A 19,404-nucleotide genomic window follows, 5' to 3' on the forward strand; every position below is an offset into this window, starting at 1 on the left:
CTAGCCAGGCAGGGATGGAGGCTGCTGCAATTTCCGAACAGCTTGTGTGCCCGGGTCCTAAAATCTAAATACTACCCCAACGGAGAATTACTGAATACTGTATTCTCCTCAAATGCTTCCCCCGCGTGGCGAGGCATTGAATTTGGACTCGAGCTTCTGAAAAAGGGTCTCATCTGGAGAGTGGGCAGCAGAAGGAAAATCCAAATTGAGAGAGACCAATGGATTCCACGAGACGAAGGCCTAAAAACAGCACGTTTCATAAGCCGCTCTAGACTGAGATGGGTCAACCAGCTAATGCTTTCGGACACAAAGGAATGGAACGTTGACCTCATAAGGAAAAATTTTCATGCTTTTGATGCAGACGAAATCTGCAAAATCCGAATCCTCGCTGCTGAAGTAGAGGATTGTGTGGCTTGGCACTATGAAAAGTCTGGCGTCTTTACCGTCAGGAGCGCCTACAAACTTGCCGTCACACTAAGTAGAAATGGAAGGGAGGCTCCCTCTAGCTCGTCGAGTGAACCCGGGAACAGAAGCATTTGGGATGTCATATGGAAAGCAAACATCCCAGAGAAAATAAATTTTTTTGGGTGGAGAGTGGCGACCCAAACTTTGGCAACAAAACATAACACTTTCAGAAGGACCATTGTGAAGGAAGACACATGTGCTTTATGTGGAATGGAAAGTGAGTGAGTTCCATGCGGTTGTTTCATGCACAAGAAGCAGGGCGTTGAGAGCTGCCATGAGGGCTAAATGGGACATCCCCAAGGAAGTTGAGTTCAGACGAACGGGAGTGGATTGGCTGCAGAACCTCCTTCTGCCACAATCAGCTAGCATCAGAAACAGGATCTTGATGATACTGTGGAAAGCCTGGAGTCTCAGGAACAACACCATCCATGGGGATGGGAAGGATACTGTCACGGGAGCAATGCATCAACTCCTCAGACTGGGCGAAGAATTGTTAGCGGCCGAGCAGGCTGTTAACATGCCTGTTAGCAAACAAGCAATCACACTTTTTGATCAGAGCACAGCCAAGCCTGCACCCCCGGAAAATAATCGCTGGATAGCACCTGCAACTGGGTATATAAAAATCAACTGTGATGCGGCCTTTCTTAAAGAGTCAGGGGACACTTGGGGAGGAGCAGTAGCTCGAGATCATCGGGGTTTTGTCCACTTGTCCGTCGGACGTCGGCTGAGCCAGTGCAACTCGGTAGAAGAGGCAGAGGCAGCTGCTGTACTGATGGGAATGTCTGAACTGTTGAACGTTTATGGGGGACCTACAATCCTGGAGGTGGACTGCGCTGCAGTGGGCCGGAACTTGATCTCGGAGGACCCCTGCAAGTCGTCTAGCTATGCAATCATAGCTGACATAAAGAAAACCTCAAATGCCTTCCAAAGGTTTGAGGTCAGGGTGATCAACAGAGCTCAAAACGAGCTGGCTCACCAGATTGCAGCCACAACAAGGGCATCAGGTGACCACAAAGTGGTGGCAGGAGTGCATGATTCAGTGAGGCAACAGATGGTTAAGGAGTATACTACTACCATTGCATAAGTGTATGCTTGGTTCTCAAAAAAAAAAATTATCTAAAGAAGAAAAAAATACTGTAGGATCGATCATATCAATGTAGATTTTCTTCGTGTCATATTTTTCAGCCGTTGACGGTTGAGTGTCATTAACTGAGGAGGGCTATATTTGCAACAGGAGTCTAGAGGTCTTGAGTTACGGCCAACTGCAGGCTTTATGTCTGACACCCTCCAAGGAAAATAATGCACAGGAGGTCTAGACCTCTGTCTACCTGGCAATAACTGCAAGGCTAAAAAATATTCAAAAGTTTGTGGTGCACATATTTCGTACTACCGGTAGAAAAACTGTCAAGATATCTGAGGTCAATTCATAGTCGCATTCAACACTTGCAAGTAGCCCAGTGGACTCCATAAAAAAAGTAGCCTCGTGGAGAGTGTAGGTCACTGAATACTACTACCTCCGTTCTGATTTACTAGTTTTCTTTATATTTTGAATCATATTTAATTATGATTTTAATTAAGAAAATATGAGCTATATGTAGCAAAAATAATATTATTGAAAACTACATTCAAATACGAATCCAACATTTTTTTGTCGACATGCATTAAATTTTTGCTAAATATATGGTTCAACTTTGGTCCAAAATACGATGAGGACTAATAAACCCAAACAGAGTAGTATCTCATGGAGAAAAATTGTTCAGATATCTGAGCTTAATTAGTGCTTCCTTCGTCCGAATTTATCAGACCCCCTCGCTTTAAGGTTAAACTCTGACTATAAAATTGAACTAATAAAATAAAAACTATATATCACAGTAAATACATAGTTGGAACCCTCTTTCAAAAACAAAATTCAATAGTATATTTTTATAGCATATACTAAATCATTTTTTTAGTCAAATAGATGGTCAAAATTTGACGAGGTAGCCTAATAAACCTGAACGTGGAAGAGAGCAGGCCATTAATTCCACAAATAAATAGATGGGCATCCATACAGAACTTGAAAAGGTTCTTTCTCTCTTTTTTTTGCGGGCAATTGAAAAGGTTCATTCGATGGGTACTTTTCTACTCAGGGAACCTTTTCAATGTGCATACATGACTTTTTCTGTTTTTCAGTGTTCTTATGTTTTTCAGTGTGCATACGAACTTTAAATTTTGTAAACGTAGCTTCTGAATAGCAAGTAGCCCCTGTAAAATTTTGTAAACGTAGTCTACATCATGTAAGCAAGTAGCTCCTGTAATTTAAGTTGGGTGGTGTCAACATTCGGCAGTTGGGAGTCAAGAGTGAAATGGTACGTGTATTTAAACGTGTCACGTCGGCACAGCTCGGCCACATGCATCACATTCCGACGTTGGACAGTAGTTTTAATTAAAAAATTGGCAGCAAGCTAGCCAGTAGCCAGCTCCATGCATCCATGCATATCTGACACCCTCGACTCGACCGGGGAGGAAGAAATAAATAAAATAAAATAACAAAGGAGCACCTATTTAACGGGTGCCTCAAAAAAAAAAAGAGTTAGTTGTCTTTTGGAATGTCCGATCAACATCCAACGGCCATATGACGCCCAGCTCTGTCCTACTTCATCCGTTCTTTTCCTCCTCCGCGTGCCGTCAACCTGCCCCGCCTTATCCGCCTGCCTCGGCAGCTAGCGTTATCACGCGCCGTCTTGCCGCCCCGATCTCCTCTCAACCTTCTCCCACCGATGTGCTTGCTGCCGCTACGATCATCCCCCTAAGCCTCTCAATCTGCAGCAACGCTGTCGGGTCTGTCTTTACCCTCGTCGCAAAATCGCCTGACGCATGCAAAATTTAAGAGCACCTAATTAAGATTTAACAAACGCAAGTAAATAACTCTCTACCTGACAATATGAATATAATAGCCAAAGTTTTGGGACAGGATCTAACAATAACAGCAGCCATAACGCCAACTGCAAGCTAGCTGGCGTCGGGGAAGAACCTGCTCACCGGCGCCAACTTCGGCTCCGCCGCGTCCAGCTACTCCGACGACACGGCGGCCATGTATGTAAGTATACAACGGTCACATCTTCAAAAGCAGTTTGTTTTGGACTACACGAGACGGAGGCATGTGCATTCGTGGAAAAAATTGTTCCATAATTATCAGTTGTGTATGTTTATGTGTAGGACGCAATCACGCTGTCGCAGCAGCTCAAGTACTACAAGGAGTACAGGTCGAAGCTGGCGGCGGTGGCCGGTCGGCGGCAGGCGCGCACCATCCTCGCCGAGGCGCTGTACGTCGTGAGCACCGGCACGGGCGACTTCATCCAGAACTACTACCACAACGCCTCCCTGTCCGCCCGCTACGACGTCGACCGCTACTGCGACCTCCTCGTCGGCATCTTCTCCGGCTTCGCCGACGTCGGTACTCCGACTCCGACAGCGCCGGCCTCGCCTCACCGACGTCAGTACCTTACGTGACCTTGTTGTGACTTGCATTTGCAGGAGCTGTACAGGCTGGGGGCGCGGCGGATCGGCGTGACGACGATGCCACCGCTGGGGTGCCTGCCGGCGACGATCAGGCTGTACGGCAAGGGCCGGAGCCGCACCGGGTGCCTGCCGAGGCTCAACCGTGACGCCGAGACCTTCAACCGGAAGCTGAACGCCACCGTGGGGGCGCTGGTGAGGCGGCACGCGGGGCTCAAGGTGGCCGTCTTCGACGTCTACACGCCGCTCCGGGGCCTCTCCGAGAGGCCGGCCGCGCACGGCTTCGCGGAGGCCAGGAGGACGTGCTGCCGGACGGGGAAGGCCGGGACGAGGGTGTACCTCTGTGACCCGGCGACGGCGGCCCGGATGTGCCGGAACGCCAGCAGCTACGTGTACTTCGACGGCGTGCACCCGTCGGAGGCGGCCAACCTGGTCGTCGCCGAGTCCCTGGTGTCGGCCGGCATCGACTTGCTCACCTAGTAAGCGTGAGGCGACAAGGGCGTACGTACTACTTGCAGCTGCAGCTGCTGCAGATCGACCAACTTATCTGGAGTGTGTGTGTATCCATGAGTGTAGCAATTAATGCTTCCAATATGTTTCCTACAATGTGTGAGCCCTTGTTGCTATAGCTATGTAATTTGTCGAAAAGCATAATTTGTGAAAAAATGTATGTTAATATATTTTTCAACTCAAGTGAAGCTCTCGCTATCAGCTATATATACAACTCCCTCTCTTCACAAATATAAGATGTTTGTTGGGCGAAGTCCCTCCACATGGAGGTGTGTTGGCAGCCCAACATCAGCCCATAAGTTTAACACATGTCAGCTATTGATCCTCGCTGCATCCAACGGTTGAGAGTGCTTCCAAAGGAAGTGAAGCAAGGAAAAAACCCTAGCCACTCCACCCCTGCTGGTGGTGGCTGCCATTCGTGAGAGTGTGAGAGAGAACACACAAGAGAAAACACAACCTGAGAGAGAGAGAAAGAAGAAGAAGCAGAGGTTCTGTCCAGATTTGCTGCATCTGACTAGACAGTGTTCAAGCTAGTGGTTGGAGGCTCAAACGTGCTTGGGTCGACCCCAAACTTGGTGAGCTCGTTCCTTACTTTGAGTACTTCGATCTGGTTAGCTGGTTTGAGGATTGGGTTAGTGGAGCATCAGATTTGAGAGTGGTTTTGTCAGCTCTGACTGCTGCAGTTTCAGAACAGAGTAGTTTTGGGAGACGAACGGTTTGGGTAGGCAAATGATGTTCGATTGAGCTGAAATTTGGAGGGGATGTCAAGAACTGATGTGTCTACTTGTCTGCCAAATTTGGTGCTGTTTGGTTCAGCGGTTTAAGAGCAGTTTGCAAAACACTGAAGGGTACAGAAGCTGTGTAAACTCTGCTTTGCTGAAATCTTGCCTCTTGTGACTGTTGTTGCTGTTGCCGGTTGGCAACGCGGAGAGTGTGTTGTAAATCTCTCTAGAGGTTCTAAAGCGGACTTTGTACTCATCATTCTCTTAGTGAAGTTGCGTGGAACGGTCGGTCCACAGCCATGGTTTTTTACTCCTCAAGTTGAGGAGGTTTTTCCACGTTAAATCATGTGTCACTTGTGCATGTTGTCTGTGTTATTCCGCTGCTTACTTGTTAGTTGAAGCTATCCTCAAAGTTCATCACAAGTGGAGGGGGCTGTGTAGTGTGCATATTTGCCATGTTGTGTAGCGCATTGTTGCTGTCCAACCCCAACAAAGTGGTATCAAAGCCTTGGTTTGCTTGTGCAAATTGCTAAGTTTCTTGTGGTGAAAGATGGAAGTGAATACCAGCAGGATGATATCTTTGAATGGTACAAATTATCAAGCATGGAAGGGCAAGATGGAGGACTTGTTGTATGTGAAAGAATACTGGAAGCCAGTGTTCTCCACTGAGATGCCGGAGGGCATTGAGGAAGGTCAGTGGAAGGTACTTCATCGCCAAGCTTGTGGGTTTATTCGGCAATGGGTCGATGACAATGTTTTGAACCATATCATTGATGAGACACATGCACGCACCTTATGGCAGAAATTGGAAGAGTTGTTTGCCCGGAAAGAAGGTACAAACAAGATGTTCTTGATCAAACAATTGATGTGCTTGAGGTACAAAGAGGGCACTCTAATTGCAGATCGTGTGAATATATTCCAAGGCATTATAAATCAGCTTTCTTCAAAGGGAATAACATTTAAAGATGAAGTGAGAGCTTTGCTGCTACTAGGCTCATTACCGGACAGCTGGGAGACCTTTAAGTTCACGGTTTGTAATTCAGCACCTAATGGAGTTGTCACTTGGAATCTTGTGAAAACTAGGGTACTAAATGAAGAGTCCAGAAATGTGGCTAAAGCTAGTTCTTCCTCACATTCAGTGGTGTTGGTCACTCAGTCTAGGGGAGAAGCAAGAGCAGAGGTCCAGGTAAAGGGGCAGAAAGAGGTAGGAGCAAATCAAAAAGTAAGTATGCTGATTATGAGTGCCATCACTGCCATCAGAAGCAAGTTGACAGTGATAGTGACACAGAGGGCAACCGAGTTACTGCAGTAGAAGAGGACATCATGCTTGTTATGCATGAAGAAAATGAGGGCAGATTTGGTTCCACTGTTGAGGTGAGGATCACTGTTGTTTCTGATGAAACCGTCAACCTTGTGGATGATGACGAGATGATTTGGATACCTGACAGCGGTACTACCATTCATGCTACATCTCGCAGAGAGCTCTTCACTAACTATATATCAGGTGATTTTGGTGTTGTGAAGATGGGGAACAATGATAGAGTAGCCATCAATGAAAAAGGAGATGTGCAAATGGTACAAGGTTAGTCCTTAAATCTGTGAGGCATGTTGAGGCACTTCGTCTCAATATTATCTCGGTTGGTTTGCTTGATGGAGATGATTACTTGAGCAGTTTTGAAAAAGGGCAGTACAAGCTCACCAAAGGCAACATGATTGTTGCAAGAGGTAAAATGGTCTCAGTGTTGTATCATGTTCATGCTAAGCTCTTTAGTGCTTCTGTCAATGCACTAGAGAAGGATGATCATTGTGCTCTATGGCACAAGAGACTTGGGCACATGAGTGAGAAGGGGGTGACAGTACTAGTGAAGAAAAAATTGTTGAAGGGTGTGAAAGGAGTTCACATCAATAAATGTTCAGATTGTCTAGCAGGGGAGCAACACCGAGTTGCCTTCAAGACTCTACCTCCTCACAAGAAGCCCGAGAAGTTGGACTTGATACATTCCGATGTTTGCAAAATGTCGGTAAGATCTCTTGGTGGTGCTAAGTACACTACAAAAAAAGACACATCCATGACATTTTGGGCCGAACGAAAAAAAATTCTGTCATACTTATGACACTTCTATGACGATAATTGTGACAAAACCCGGTATCATCATAGATGTGGTGGGGTCCTACTTCTATGACAAAAAATAATGATAGAAAATGGGCTTTTCGTCCTGGGCGGGCCGAAGACGCAGCTGCATGACATTCTTTGGGCCGTCCATGACAGAAAAAACCGTGGTAGAAGCGAGGGCGAGGAAAATATCGGGGTGTTCCCGGTTACGGTGGGTGGTCGGGGCCGAGCGATGCGTGTTTCTCTCGTACATGCACGCGCGTGGGTGCGAGGCATTGGGCTCTAACTGAACCCGAGCGAGGCGTTGGGCTCTAACTGAACCCGAGCGATTGCACTGCAGGCTACGCGTTACTGAACCCGAGCAATCGATCGATGGCTGTTAACTGAACCCGATCGAGCGATTCTTTCGCTACTGCTGCTAACTGAAGCCGATCGATGCTGCCTTTGGATGAACAGTGAGCGTTGCTGGGGGGTTTGGATGAACAGTTCCCGGTGGGGGTGGATGAACAGGACCCCGTGGTGTTGCCTCTGGATGAACAGGACCCCGATCGATCGAGTCGGTTGGGGTTGGATGAACAGGACCCCGTGGAGGGAAGGATGAACAGGACCACCTCATGGAGGGCAGGATGAATAGTAGACGGTGGAGGGCTGGATGAACAGTAGCCCCGTGGAGGAGTGGTTGAACAGGAGCCCATGGAGAGGGCTGGTTGAACAGTAGCAGGTGGAGTAGCGCGCGGTGGAGGCTGGATGAATAGGAGCTCGTGGATGAACAGTCGCAGGTGGAGGCTGGAGGAGGTCGACGGTGGATGAACTGTAGCCCGTGGAGGCTGGAGGGGGTCGACGGTGGAGATGAATAGTATCCCGTGGAGTCCCGTTTTGCGGTACGCCACACCCCTCTCGATGAACAGGACCGCCGTTTCGACCGTAGCGCTCCAACACAAGTTCGTTTCCTCCGTTTTGCGGTACGCCACACCCCTCCCGATCAACAAGACCCCCGTTTCGACCGTAGGAGGTCCGTTTCCTCCGTTTTGCGGTACGCCAGACCCCTCCCGATGAACAGGATCCCGTTTCGAACGTGGCCGGTCGAACACAAGGCCGTTTCCTCCGTTCTGCGGTACGCCAGGCCTCGTTTCCATCGGCTGTTCCGTCCAAGCCCTCCCGATGAACACGACGACGCATTCCATTCCGACCCAGCCGGTTGGCTCCCCATGAACACGACGACGACGCTGTTTCTCCGTTCCGACCCATCCATGTACACGAGCCCTGGCCATACGTACGCGCGAGTAGGCGTTCGAGACCCTGCCTGTATGTACGTACGTGGCCGTATTTACTTTCTTGCACCCTGACCGCTATAGGTACGTGTACATGCTACGTGCGCGCCTCTACATCGACTAGTATGTTCGTACACGGTCGCGACCAGAATGACAACGCTACATACGCTTCGACCAGGTGGGTCCCGACTGTCAGGCACTTCCTTGCCTACGAAGATGTAGCTGGTGGGTCCCAGCAGTCAGGGGGGCAAATCGTTGTTTTTGCCCGGACGCACTTCCTTGCGTGCGAAGATGTAGCTGGTGGGTCCCAGCAGTTAGGGGAAACATTTTTTTCGTGAAATACTGTGGCTCGTCCGGTGGGTCCCCGCTGTTAGGTGGAGAAATAATTATTTTGCGCGTAATAAGGAGGCACTTCCTTGCTGCGGCCGTGGACCCAGTTGTCAGCCTCTCCACGTACAGTACTCTTCCGATGGAAGTCGTTCCTTGACCACGTTGACCACGCTGCGCCGAGAGCACCAGGGCGGTGGACGACGGCGAGGCCTAGGAAGGGGACGACGCGGAGCCGGGGAAGACGCGGCAGTGGAAGCCCGCGGAGAGAGGAGTACGAGGGTTCACTGGTTCAGCTGCGTGTGAGGCTGCCGTTGCCGCAGGGCCTGGCCAGCGGTGGGAATAGTAGGGGGCGGTGAGGCCTCCGCGGCAGCACCGCCAGCCACGGAGGCAGGAGCATGCGGCACGACCGACACTGCTTTGGGCGGCTCGAGCAAGAAGACCATAGGTTGAAGAAGCACTACGGCCGTTGGATGGACATCGTACGGTCACTGGAGCTAGAATCGTTCATATTGACTAAGTTGACAAAGCACTCTATCCCCGTCAACTTAGTAGGCCCACAAGTCAGCCTCCCACCAAGGTGGGTCCCAACTAGCAGGGGGAGTATTCATTTTTTTGTGCGTAATAAGGAGGCACTTCCGGTGGGTCCAAGCTGACAGCGGGGGGAACGTTTTTTTCGCGAAATACGGTGGCCCGTCCGGTGGGTCCCAGCAGTCCAGGGGAAAACATTTTTTTCGCCAAATACGGTGGCCCGTCCGGTGGGTCCCTGCTGTCAGGTGGAGGAATAATTATTTTCCGCATAATAAGGAGGCACTTCCTTGCGTCTGCAGTGGACTCAGCTGTCAGCCTCTCCTCGTACAGTACTCTTTCGATGGAAGTCGTTCCTTGACCACGTTGACCACGCCGCGCCGAGAGCACCAGGGCAGTGGACGACGGCGAGCGGCGAGGCCTAGGAAGGGGACGACGCGGACCAGGGAAGACGCGGCAGTGGAAGCCCGCGCGAAAAGGAGTACGAGGGTTCACTGGTTCGGCTGCGGTGTGAGGCTGCCGTCGCCGCAGAATAACAGGGGGTGTGGGTGAGTGGAGGGATGACCTGGCCAGCGGTGGGAGTAGTAGGGGGCGGTGAGGCCTCCGCGGTAGCACAGCCGGCCACGGGAGGTAGGAGCAGGCGGCACGACCGACGCTGCTTTGGGCGGCTGGAGCAAGAAGACCAGAGGCTGAAGAACTACTACGACCGTTGGATGGACATCGTACGGTCACTGCAGCTAGAATCGTTCATATTGACTAAGTTAACAAAGCCCTTGGTACGCGTCAACTTAGTAGGCCCACAGGTCATCTTCCGAAATGGTGCGCCCCAGATGTCAGGGGGAGGAACCATTTTTTGGGCGGGTGAAGCTAGAATATCCGAGATTGAAGAAGAAGCACGACATCCGTTGGATGGACATCCAACGGCCACAGCTGCTAGAACCGTGTGTTGACTATAATAAGTTGACAAAGCCTTGCATACGCGTCAACTTCTTTTTTTTAGGGGACGCGTCAACTTAGTAGGCCCACAAGTGTGTGGCAGAGAACTTATAGCCCATTTGCGATTTGTAAGAATGTACAACCCATTTTTGAATTCTAATGGAATTTACTACAACCCATTTCTAGCTAGGACAACGATTAATAATTTCAACCAATCATTCAAGACAGAATTCAATAAAAAATTTCACATTTTGATGGGATCCGAAATATTTTTATCCCGAAATTTCTAGCCAGATTAAATATAAATTTGTATTACGTAAAAATCTAACGAAACATTGCGCGCGCAATAATTAAAAATTAAGATTTTCAAAATCCATAAATAATATTTTATAAACTAATTTCGTGCTTGGTGCATTTTTTTATAGTTACTGCCCAGTTTTTATAATTACATTCCATTTATTATTTTTTAAAGCCCATTCTCCTGTTAAGCCTAATGCATCCCTCCTAGGAAAGATTTGCAGCCCGGCGGGGCGGAGAATAACAAGTTGACCTTGCCTGGGTATTTCTCAAAAAAACGTATAGCTGGGCTAGCCATTTTCATCTTGAAAAAAATTAATATCTGGGCTGGATATCTGTCCTGGGCTAGACGGGCCACAACCCGCCCAGTTAATACCCTGCTCTCCTCTGAACAACAACGAAAACATCGCCAAGAAAAACTCTGCAGTGCTCACGCCTCAAAAACACAAATACTGCTCGAGCTGCTTGGTCCCAGCTGTCGGCCGCACGTTGTGCAATTCTCTCGTTTATATTGACTACATAGGTTGACAATGGTGTGGGACCATGATGTCAGGAAACCAGGAGGAAGCAAAAAAATATATAGTTATACATAATAAGGAGGCACTTGCGTACGTACGGCTATGGCCCTAGTGGGTCCCTACTGTCAACCAGTCAAAATAAAGTCATCTCCTGAATCCTCATGTTCATTGACCATGTTAACAATGCTCGGCGCCACGGCGAGCGCAACAACTCGAAGGGCGATGGAGAGGGCCTCGCGGGCCCTACGGATGGTCTGATACAGCGTCCGCTGCTCATTCAGGAAGCCAGGATCATCGGACACCTATGAGCACATTCGAGAGACTGAGACAGCATGAAACGGTAAGGCCGCGCTTGGGAGCTCTGGTTTATTTCACGCCTGTATTAAGATACAAGTGTAATTTACTCGTCATCGGAAACAACGCGTAAAATACAGGCGTAATGAAATCGAGGGCCCGAGGTCTGTAAGTAAAACCGGTGGGTTACACGTGTAATTTGAGAGACCGGTGTATATTTTACTAGTCGAAATTGACCAACCAAGCGCTTCGCCCGAGACCGTCTGCTTTTATTTACAAGCGTCAGTTTTACAAGCGGTTTAGGTTGGAAAATGACGATCCAATCACGGCCTAAGATGATGAGTTGGTCGGAAGATCATATGGTTTCACGTCTAACCAACCTGACTTGTCGTATAGGCTATGAATGAAACATAAGACGATGAACTTCTTAAGCACGGAAACAACAGAAGAGGATGATCTTCCTAACAAGCAAATCACTGGCATTAGATCGACATGCAAAACAATACGAAGCATTATTCTCAGGAGGCACGGTGAACAGCTCGTGATGCCGCATGCCACAACATTCCAAGCTCAACTTTGCAATCAAACACAAGGCCTGGCATTACATAGACAATATTCAGAACAAACTCTTAAAATATCTTACATAAGTCAACATTCATGTGACTATGCATCTCAGCAGGGTAAATATTTACTTCTGAACTGAAGACAGGAATAGGAAAAAACGATCGACGTTGCTCACGGCAAAGGGCGTCCCACACAAAAATATCAAATGCATGTCTTCTGGCTAACATCAATGAGCAAAAATTGACAAGGTTTTCCAATTCCAATATATTAAACTAATGTCAACTTTGACAAGCTTTTCTCATTCAAAATATGTAATGCCTATGATTGTGGAACGGGCAGGGTTTGTCATTCTCAAGGTGACGACGAATGATTAGAGAACCATTCGATGTATTGCGCATGATGAAGTATTATTATGGAGGACACGAACCATCTGAACATTTTGTACAGTTCCACTAAAATCAAGCTGAGCATCCTTGTGGATTTCATATTTATATGCTGCCAGAAAACAAAGACACATCAGCACACACATGAATATTGGCCCCAGTGTCAACCCATCAATCGGTGGATTAACAAACTGAAAGTACGGTAAACAGATTACCATACCCAGATGCCCCATCATTGTTGCTTAGAATGACATTGACAGATTTGGAGTCCTGTCCTGGCTTCCTGTACTTGTTTGGGCACTTTTTGCCCAGTGCACTCCACGTGTTGTAGAGTTTCCTATGTGCTCTCTGCAGACTAGTCATGTCACCAGCGTCTACTAATACTCTGTAAAGCTTCTCGATCATTCCTTGTGTAATGTAGCGCAAACAGTGACTGCTTCTTTCTGCAAAGTGGTAAGACCAACTGGACCCACTAATGCAGCAGTTTTCCTTGGACACATTGGCTCCTTTTGTGCAGTTCAACTAAAATCAAAGGCGGAATAAAACCGAGCTTTAATTTTGATATCCCTGTAAGCAACAAAAGGTATAAGGGAAACAATTATTGAGAAATAACGGTTGATGACTTGTACTCCCAGAAGAAAAACATCTACTGATCTACCTTATCTTAATGGGAAACAAAGCAGGAGAGTAGCAATTCTCAATCAGTGTGATTCATTCATATTAACTGAGACATTATCTTAACAATGCCTTGTTTCAACATGTATAAAGAACGACAAAGCAGAAAAGTATCATTCCTAAAACAATGCGACTGATTCATTTTAACGGAGACATTATCTTAACAATACCTTGGTTAAACATGTAGAAAGAACTACAAAGCAGGGTAGTACCATTTGTAAAACACTGTAACTGATATATAATAACAGAGACATTATCTGAACAATACATTTCTTAAACATGTACTCAGGCCGATCCCTAACAGAAATGGTACTCCCGCCGATCCCTAACAAGTGTTGCAGTTTTGAACTAAGATTCAGTAGTTAATTCTGAGGAAAGTCGGTACTGACCTTTCAAGACCAAGATTTGAAACAACGCCCGAGGAAGATCTAAAAGAGATCTCAACACATATATGGAAATCTGGTCTCATTTTGTGTAGTTCCACCAAAATTAAGCGAAGCAAAATGTCGCAATAGCAACAAGTTGAATAGATATCCCTGTTTTAACAGAGGCAAAAAAGGAATCAATTATTGGCCAATAAAGGAGGATGAAACATGCGGCCACAAAAATGGTAATCCCGCCAATCCCTAACAAGTGTTGCAGTTTTGAAATAAGATTCAGTAGTTAATTCTGAGAGTGGCATTGCTTAATTTTACCAGCGGCATTAGATTAACAAAAAGCATAAACAGTTCCAGGGGAGAGTGGGCGCAACAACAACATGTGCTTCCATCTACTTATAAAGGGGGTGATGCAGAGTTTGTTGTAACAAAGCAACAAGCATAATGTCTGGGTTGGTCCCATTTTTGTTCACTACTTAATGGGGAAAGACAGCAATACAATAGCTTCAATTCAACATTTATTTAAAACAGTACCAATACAACTAGCACAGCATCTCAAAACACACTGCACGATCATGTGGATGAAGGCAAGTACCCACCTGTCATGACGCACACAAGATCACGTACGAATCTGCCAACACGAATAGGAAATCCAATCTCGTTTTGTGCAGTTACTCTGAAATCAAGTAAAGTCGCCGGTGTGACATTTAAGTTTGCTATAGCAACAAGTTGAATAGATATCCCTGATTTAACAGAGGCAAAAAAGGAAACAATTACTGCCAATAAAGGAGAATGAAACATGCGGCCACAAAAAGAAGCATCTACCTTATCTTGATGGAAAACAAAGTATAGGACAGTAGCATTTCTAAAACGGTTGCATTGATTCATATTAACAGAGAAATTCTCTTAAAATAGTTCAGTAGTTAATTCTGAGAGTGGCATTGCTTAAAATATAATAGCTTCAATTCAATATTTATTTAAAACAGTACCAATACACGTAGCACAACATCTCAAAACACACTGCACGATCATGTGGATGGGACATGGGACATGCCAGCACCATGTGCGTCCACACGTATAAATGGGTGATGCAGAGTATGTAGCCAAGCAGCATATCTGCGTTGGTCCCATATTTGTTCTCTTTGAAACTTTGTCCGATGTGAGGGCAGAAAATCTAGTCCTGCACAAACTACCCGACCCCCCAGTTTCTTTCCCTTTTCAACAAAGAGTTCGGTTCCTTACAGATGTGTGTACTGGGTTACCCCCTTTTTCCCTTTTCGACCAACAAAGCGGCTGGATAGCTAGTCTATACTACTTTCCCTCCCTCCTTTCCTCATTGAACCATGTCCTAGATTCATGCTCCACCCCACCACACCCTTCTTTCCTCTTTGAACCAAGGCCTAGATTCGACTACAGAATCGAAAAAGATCAGCATGCAGCTAGACCAATGACGGTTTCAAAGAAACTTATACCTTAGGGTCGTCGGGATGTGGCAAGGCGTGCGGCGAGAGGTCGGATCTGCCCACACTACGTACGACAGCGAGGAAGAAGGGGTCGGTGGCCCTCCCGCATAGGCGCTGGGTGAAAGAGAAAAGCGCAGCCGACAGTGGATTGCCTCCCTCGCCGAAGGCGATAGAGTGAACGCTGCACCTCCTCCCCTTCCCGGTGCGACGGGATCCGGACGCCTCCTTCGCCAGCTGTCTGTGAGGGGGGTGAGAGAGACAGAGGCTGACGGTGTCATGGACTAGGGGGTACTCACCACGTCGTCTCCCGACCAGCTGGATCGAGTCGAGGACCCCCATGGCGGTTCACTCATGGGCCAGTTCGGACAGCCCATGCCGCATACAAGAAGGACTCCACAAGACTTAGCGCCCAAGACAAGGACTCCCCTAAACCCTAGGCCTCTGGTGTGTTATATAAACCGAGGCTAGGCCAGTCAATAGACAATCTCATATTCATTACTACAATCTCGTGGTAGATACGTGTACTCTGTACTACGCCCATATGAAAACAATCAAAAGCAGCATGTAGGGCATTATCTCATCAAGAGAGCCCGAAGCTGGGTAAAACCCCGTGTCCATGTTACCATCGCTCGAAGACGCCTAGCTCAGGACCCCTACTACGAGAGACGCCGGATATTGAACCGACATTGGTGCTTTCATTGAGAGCCTGCTGGGCGATCGCCGTGGATCGATGAATTATCAGGTGATATTTTTCAGTTAAATCCATATGGAATAAGGCAATTTCTTCTGGAAGTATTTCTACTGCCTTACTATATTGTTTGCAGATAGGTTTTGGTCTCGCGAGCGGCGGCGATTTTTTCACATGATCTGGCCACAGCAGGATGGCCGAGGTATTCGCGAGGTGCGTGTGCGTACGGCCGAACATACAGGAGCCGCCGTGCACCTCTGCTATGTCGGAGAAATTAGGCCAAGGCAAACCCATGCATGCAAGCATGGATTGAATAATGATTCTTTCGCACGCGGATCAAGGGAACAATTCTTTTTGTGGGCTTTGTCCCCCTCTGCACCTGAGCCATCAGGTAAGTGCACCAATTTGCTAACTAGCACTTATTAGTTAATTAGAGTACAAGATGGTTCCAATGAATTGTGCGCCTCAGCCCTTGCTATACTAGCTACGTAAAGGCCAAACTAATATTTGGTTCTTCCTGTTTTTCACCAATTGTCGCGGCAACTTCTCGTGGAGATCAACCCGGCCAGCAGGATCCGAGGTCGGCTGACAGGGTTCGGCTAGGCGGCGTTCCAGCTGAGGGCGCGACAGAGCTTGCACCATCGCGTGCGGACCAAGATGTATCAATCCCGTTGGTCGCTGACAGCATCAGGGAGATTCACTTCCTTTTTCGATTCGGCTTCTAGTCGTTCTGCTACCTTTTGACGAGAAGTACTATGAATCAGTTCTTCTTGCTTCCGTCTGCTGCGGTCATCATCGTCGAACAGTGTATCCGGATTTTTGTCCGCAGTCTCACAAACATCCCATCTACAACCGGATCCGCCCTATAAAATAGATGCTATTACTCCTTCGCCACCGTTGAGCTCGGCCCTAGTTATTTTTTCTTTTTTACTTTGCATAAACTTAATTGTGCAAATAATCATTTTTCTTTCAGTTATTATTATTGTTGTTATTTCTTGCTTGCACTATTTTACGTGTGCAGGTAATCAGCTCGACCGCATCACGCGGTCAACTCTGTGGACCGACATCGTGGTCCTGCCTGCATCGACCAAGTTGAGGCATCGCCTCAGCACGCGTCCCTGTGTTAACGACTTCGGCTGTGTCACGCGTTCACCTTGGCGTGTTGACGTCATCATCACGCCTCGGCCGGACTGGGGGCTTCGCCTTACCACATCTTTGCTCGAACATCTCGGGCTTAGGGGCTGGGACCTCGGCCATGCCGAGGACTGTGAACGTTGCCGGATCTGTCACAGATCAATGGGCGTGTTTGTCCCGCCACAAGCCCGAATCGCGTCATCAATACCGAGCACATTAACCAGCTAAGTCGCTTTCATTCCCAAAAACTCCCAATTTTAAATTTTGTTCGGTTCGATCAAGCACTATACTTTTTTGGCAAAAAGCTGTTTGTGAAAAACCTCCTCATCAAAACCTTGTTTGTGACACACAAATTCAAATACCCCGTTTACTTGGGGGCTTCTTTTATGAAGATTTCCCTCTTGCATATGATTATACTTGTATGGCTTCGTTCCTTGTTCATGTATTACGCCATAATATGCACCATGTTGACTTAAGTGTTCCGCAAGCTGGTTTGTCTTGCTCCTGTGTTTACCCCTACGTTCCCGATTGTTCGGCTAGGGAGTAAAGGGAGCACCTCTGCGATTGTCACGATCGGGTCATCCGAGCTCGGACCTCAGACTGGGTGAAGCCGAAAGCTAGCGCTCTTATTGTTTTCAATCATGGTCGGCACACAACGGAACTCATGAATACAAAAAATCTATTGCACAAGTCTCATAATAACAATGAGCAACCGAAGAAAGGTATCGGTGGGGGTACTATTTTCTTCGAAGATGCTTCTTACACTTCGTCAGTAATATAGCATAAGTTCCCCGAGCGTGCTTTGTCTGTTACAGCCTTATGGCCTGATTGCCTGGTTATCGGAAACACCGTCGATATTCTTGACAGGTGGAGTACATAACACTTTTGGCCCTTGACCGAAGAGGGAGAAGCCGACGGTCGGTTAAGACGCGTTTAAAGTTCGGGCGAACATAGATATGATATAAGTACTTCAGTACATATGATCATTATACATAAAATTCTTCTGCCCAAGTCACTTGGGGGCTCTTAAATTTACATGAGCCATTTTATAGTAAATGTGTTTTCTTCTTGGTCGTTGCAAAGTCTTTTTATACCGCTCCTTTTTCGACTCGAGTATATGGTCAATAGCCGGATAGCCTGTCTTCTCTCTAAAAGCCACTCGAGTGTAGTTCGCTAAACTGGCTTTGGAGAAGTACTCCGCCTTTGGGATAAGGAGCTTGAAGCCGTAGGCCGACCCGCGTGAAGTCTTGAGATCGGATGTGTCATGTTAAAGCACGACAGAAGCACAATTTTGTTTTCCAATTTTCGGATTGGCACCGAACACTTGATCTTGTTCGGACGTCAAGTTTTTACTGACGTTTTTTGGTTTTCCAAGCTTATGGCACTTTTGAACTATTTGTGTGTTTGCAACATAAGTCTCGCAGTGCAACGCCGGACACCTTTAGAGATTCGGCAAAAACATTCCCGGATATTGCTATATATGCATCGGTTTCGAATTGTGTCTTCGATAAATAGTTGGGTTGCCCGGCTCCTGTGCTTGCCTCCTACGTTCCGCTTTGTTCGGCTAGTTGTGCAACGGGAGAACCACTGCGATTGTGCTTCCAGATCGCATGGTTAAGCACCTCGGTGGAGAAATCCGACAACTGACTGACACAATAAGCGCGAACTTGTCAGCGATCCGATGACTGTGTTAATGATGGGCCATTCATAACATTGGCCGAAGTGTTTACGGCTTGACCTCAGCTGTCGCTGAACACTAACCGGGGGCTCATAGCTAGCTTCCCCAGTTTAAAGCTCCTATGACTAAGTGAAAGTTATAAAGCCCGGATATCTGATTGCCTCGTTTCCGCTAACACAACCGCCTTTGGGCACCGAGACGTCGGCTAAGGGTTGTCTTGTTATTGCGGAAACACCGTGCGTAGTATCTACAAAGGGGTAGAAGCCGACGATGGGCCACTTTCAACTGATAAACGGTCACAATGGAGTCAAAATAAGTATATATCATCAGCATTTGCATTCATTATACAAGCGTTGCCTTCTATAATTATCGTTATATAAAGCCATAAATATGCATCAATTTGACTTAAGATTTTGGCCAAGCTGGGTTGCCTGGCTCCTGTGCTTACCCCTACGTTCCCGATTGTTCGGCTAGGTGGTAAAGGGAGCACCTCTGTGATTGTTACTACCGGGTCATCCGAGTTAGTACCTCAGACTGGGTGAAGCCAAAAGCTAGCAATCTTAAAGGACCACATTGGTCGGCAACGACGGAAGTGAAAATTTTGGTTCATTAATACCATAGAGTTCGGGAACTTTCCCCGAACTAAATCCTCAATATTTTCCTCCCACATTGATCGTAGGTGAGGTTTCATGATCATGATAAGCATGACGACCCAAAGAAAGGAACCGATAGCAGGACTATTTTCTTTGGAAGATGTTTCTTACGTTAAAAAGTAATATAACACATCTCTCTGCGTACCTTTGTTTATAAAACCGTATGGCCGAATTGCCTTGTTTGCCGTCAATCTTTGCCCTCATAAAGGCTTTATAAAGTAGGACAAGCACTCCTCGACTGCTGGCCGAGGAGGTTGAAGCCGATGGTCGGTCAACAAAGTTTTGTCCAAATGCGGATCCGAGCATTAAT

At 47.2% G+C, this 19,404-nt stretch overlaps 1 protein-coding gene across 1 annotated transcript; it reads left to right on the forward strand.

The window, feature by feature from the left end:
• The first annotated feature begins 3,435 nt into the window (after positions 1-3,435).
• Positions 3,436-4,656, forward strand: LOC109775815 (GDSL esterase/lipase At5g03820). The gene is made up of 3 exons (XM_020334515.4): positions 3,436-3,544; positions 3,664-3,897; positions 3,982-4,656. Exons 1-3 carry the CDS (start codon positions 3,539-3,541, stop codon positions 4,441-4,443), a joined length of 702 nt encoding a protein of 233 aa, XP_020190104.2. The 5' UTR covers positions 3,436-3,538; the 3' UTR covers positions 4,444-4,656.
• The last annotated feature ends 14,748 nt before the right edge of the window (positions 4,657-19,404 follow it).

Source organism: Aegilops tauschii, chromosome 7, assembly GCF_002575655.3.
Source record: "Aegilops tauschii subsp. strangulata cultivar AL8/78 chromosome 7, Aet v6.0, whole genome shotgun sequence".
NCBI classification, from domain to species: Eukaryota; Viridiplantae; Streptophyta; class Magnoliopsida; order Poales; family Poaceae; genus Aegilops; species Aegilops tauschii.

Coding starts and splice junctions, on each gene's coding strand:
- LOC109775815 (XM_020334515.4), top strand. Junction 3,898..3,981: donor TCTTCTCCGGCTTCGCCGAC/GTCGGTACTCCG, acceptor TTGCATTTGCAG/GAGCTGTACAGGCTGGGGGC.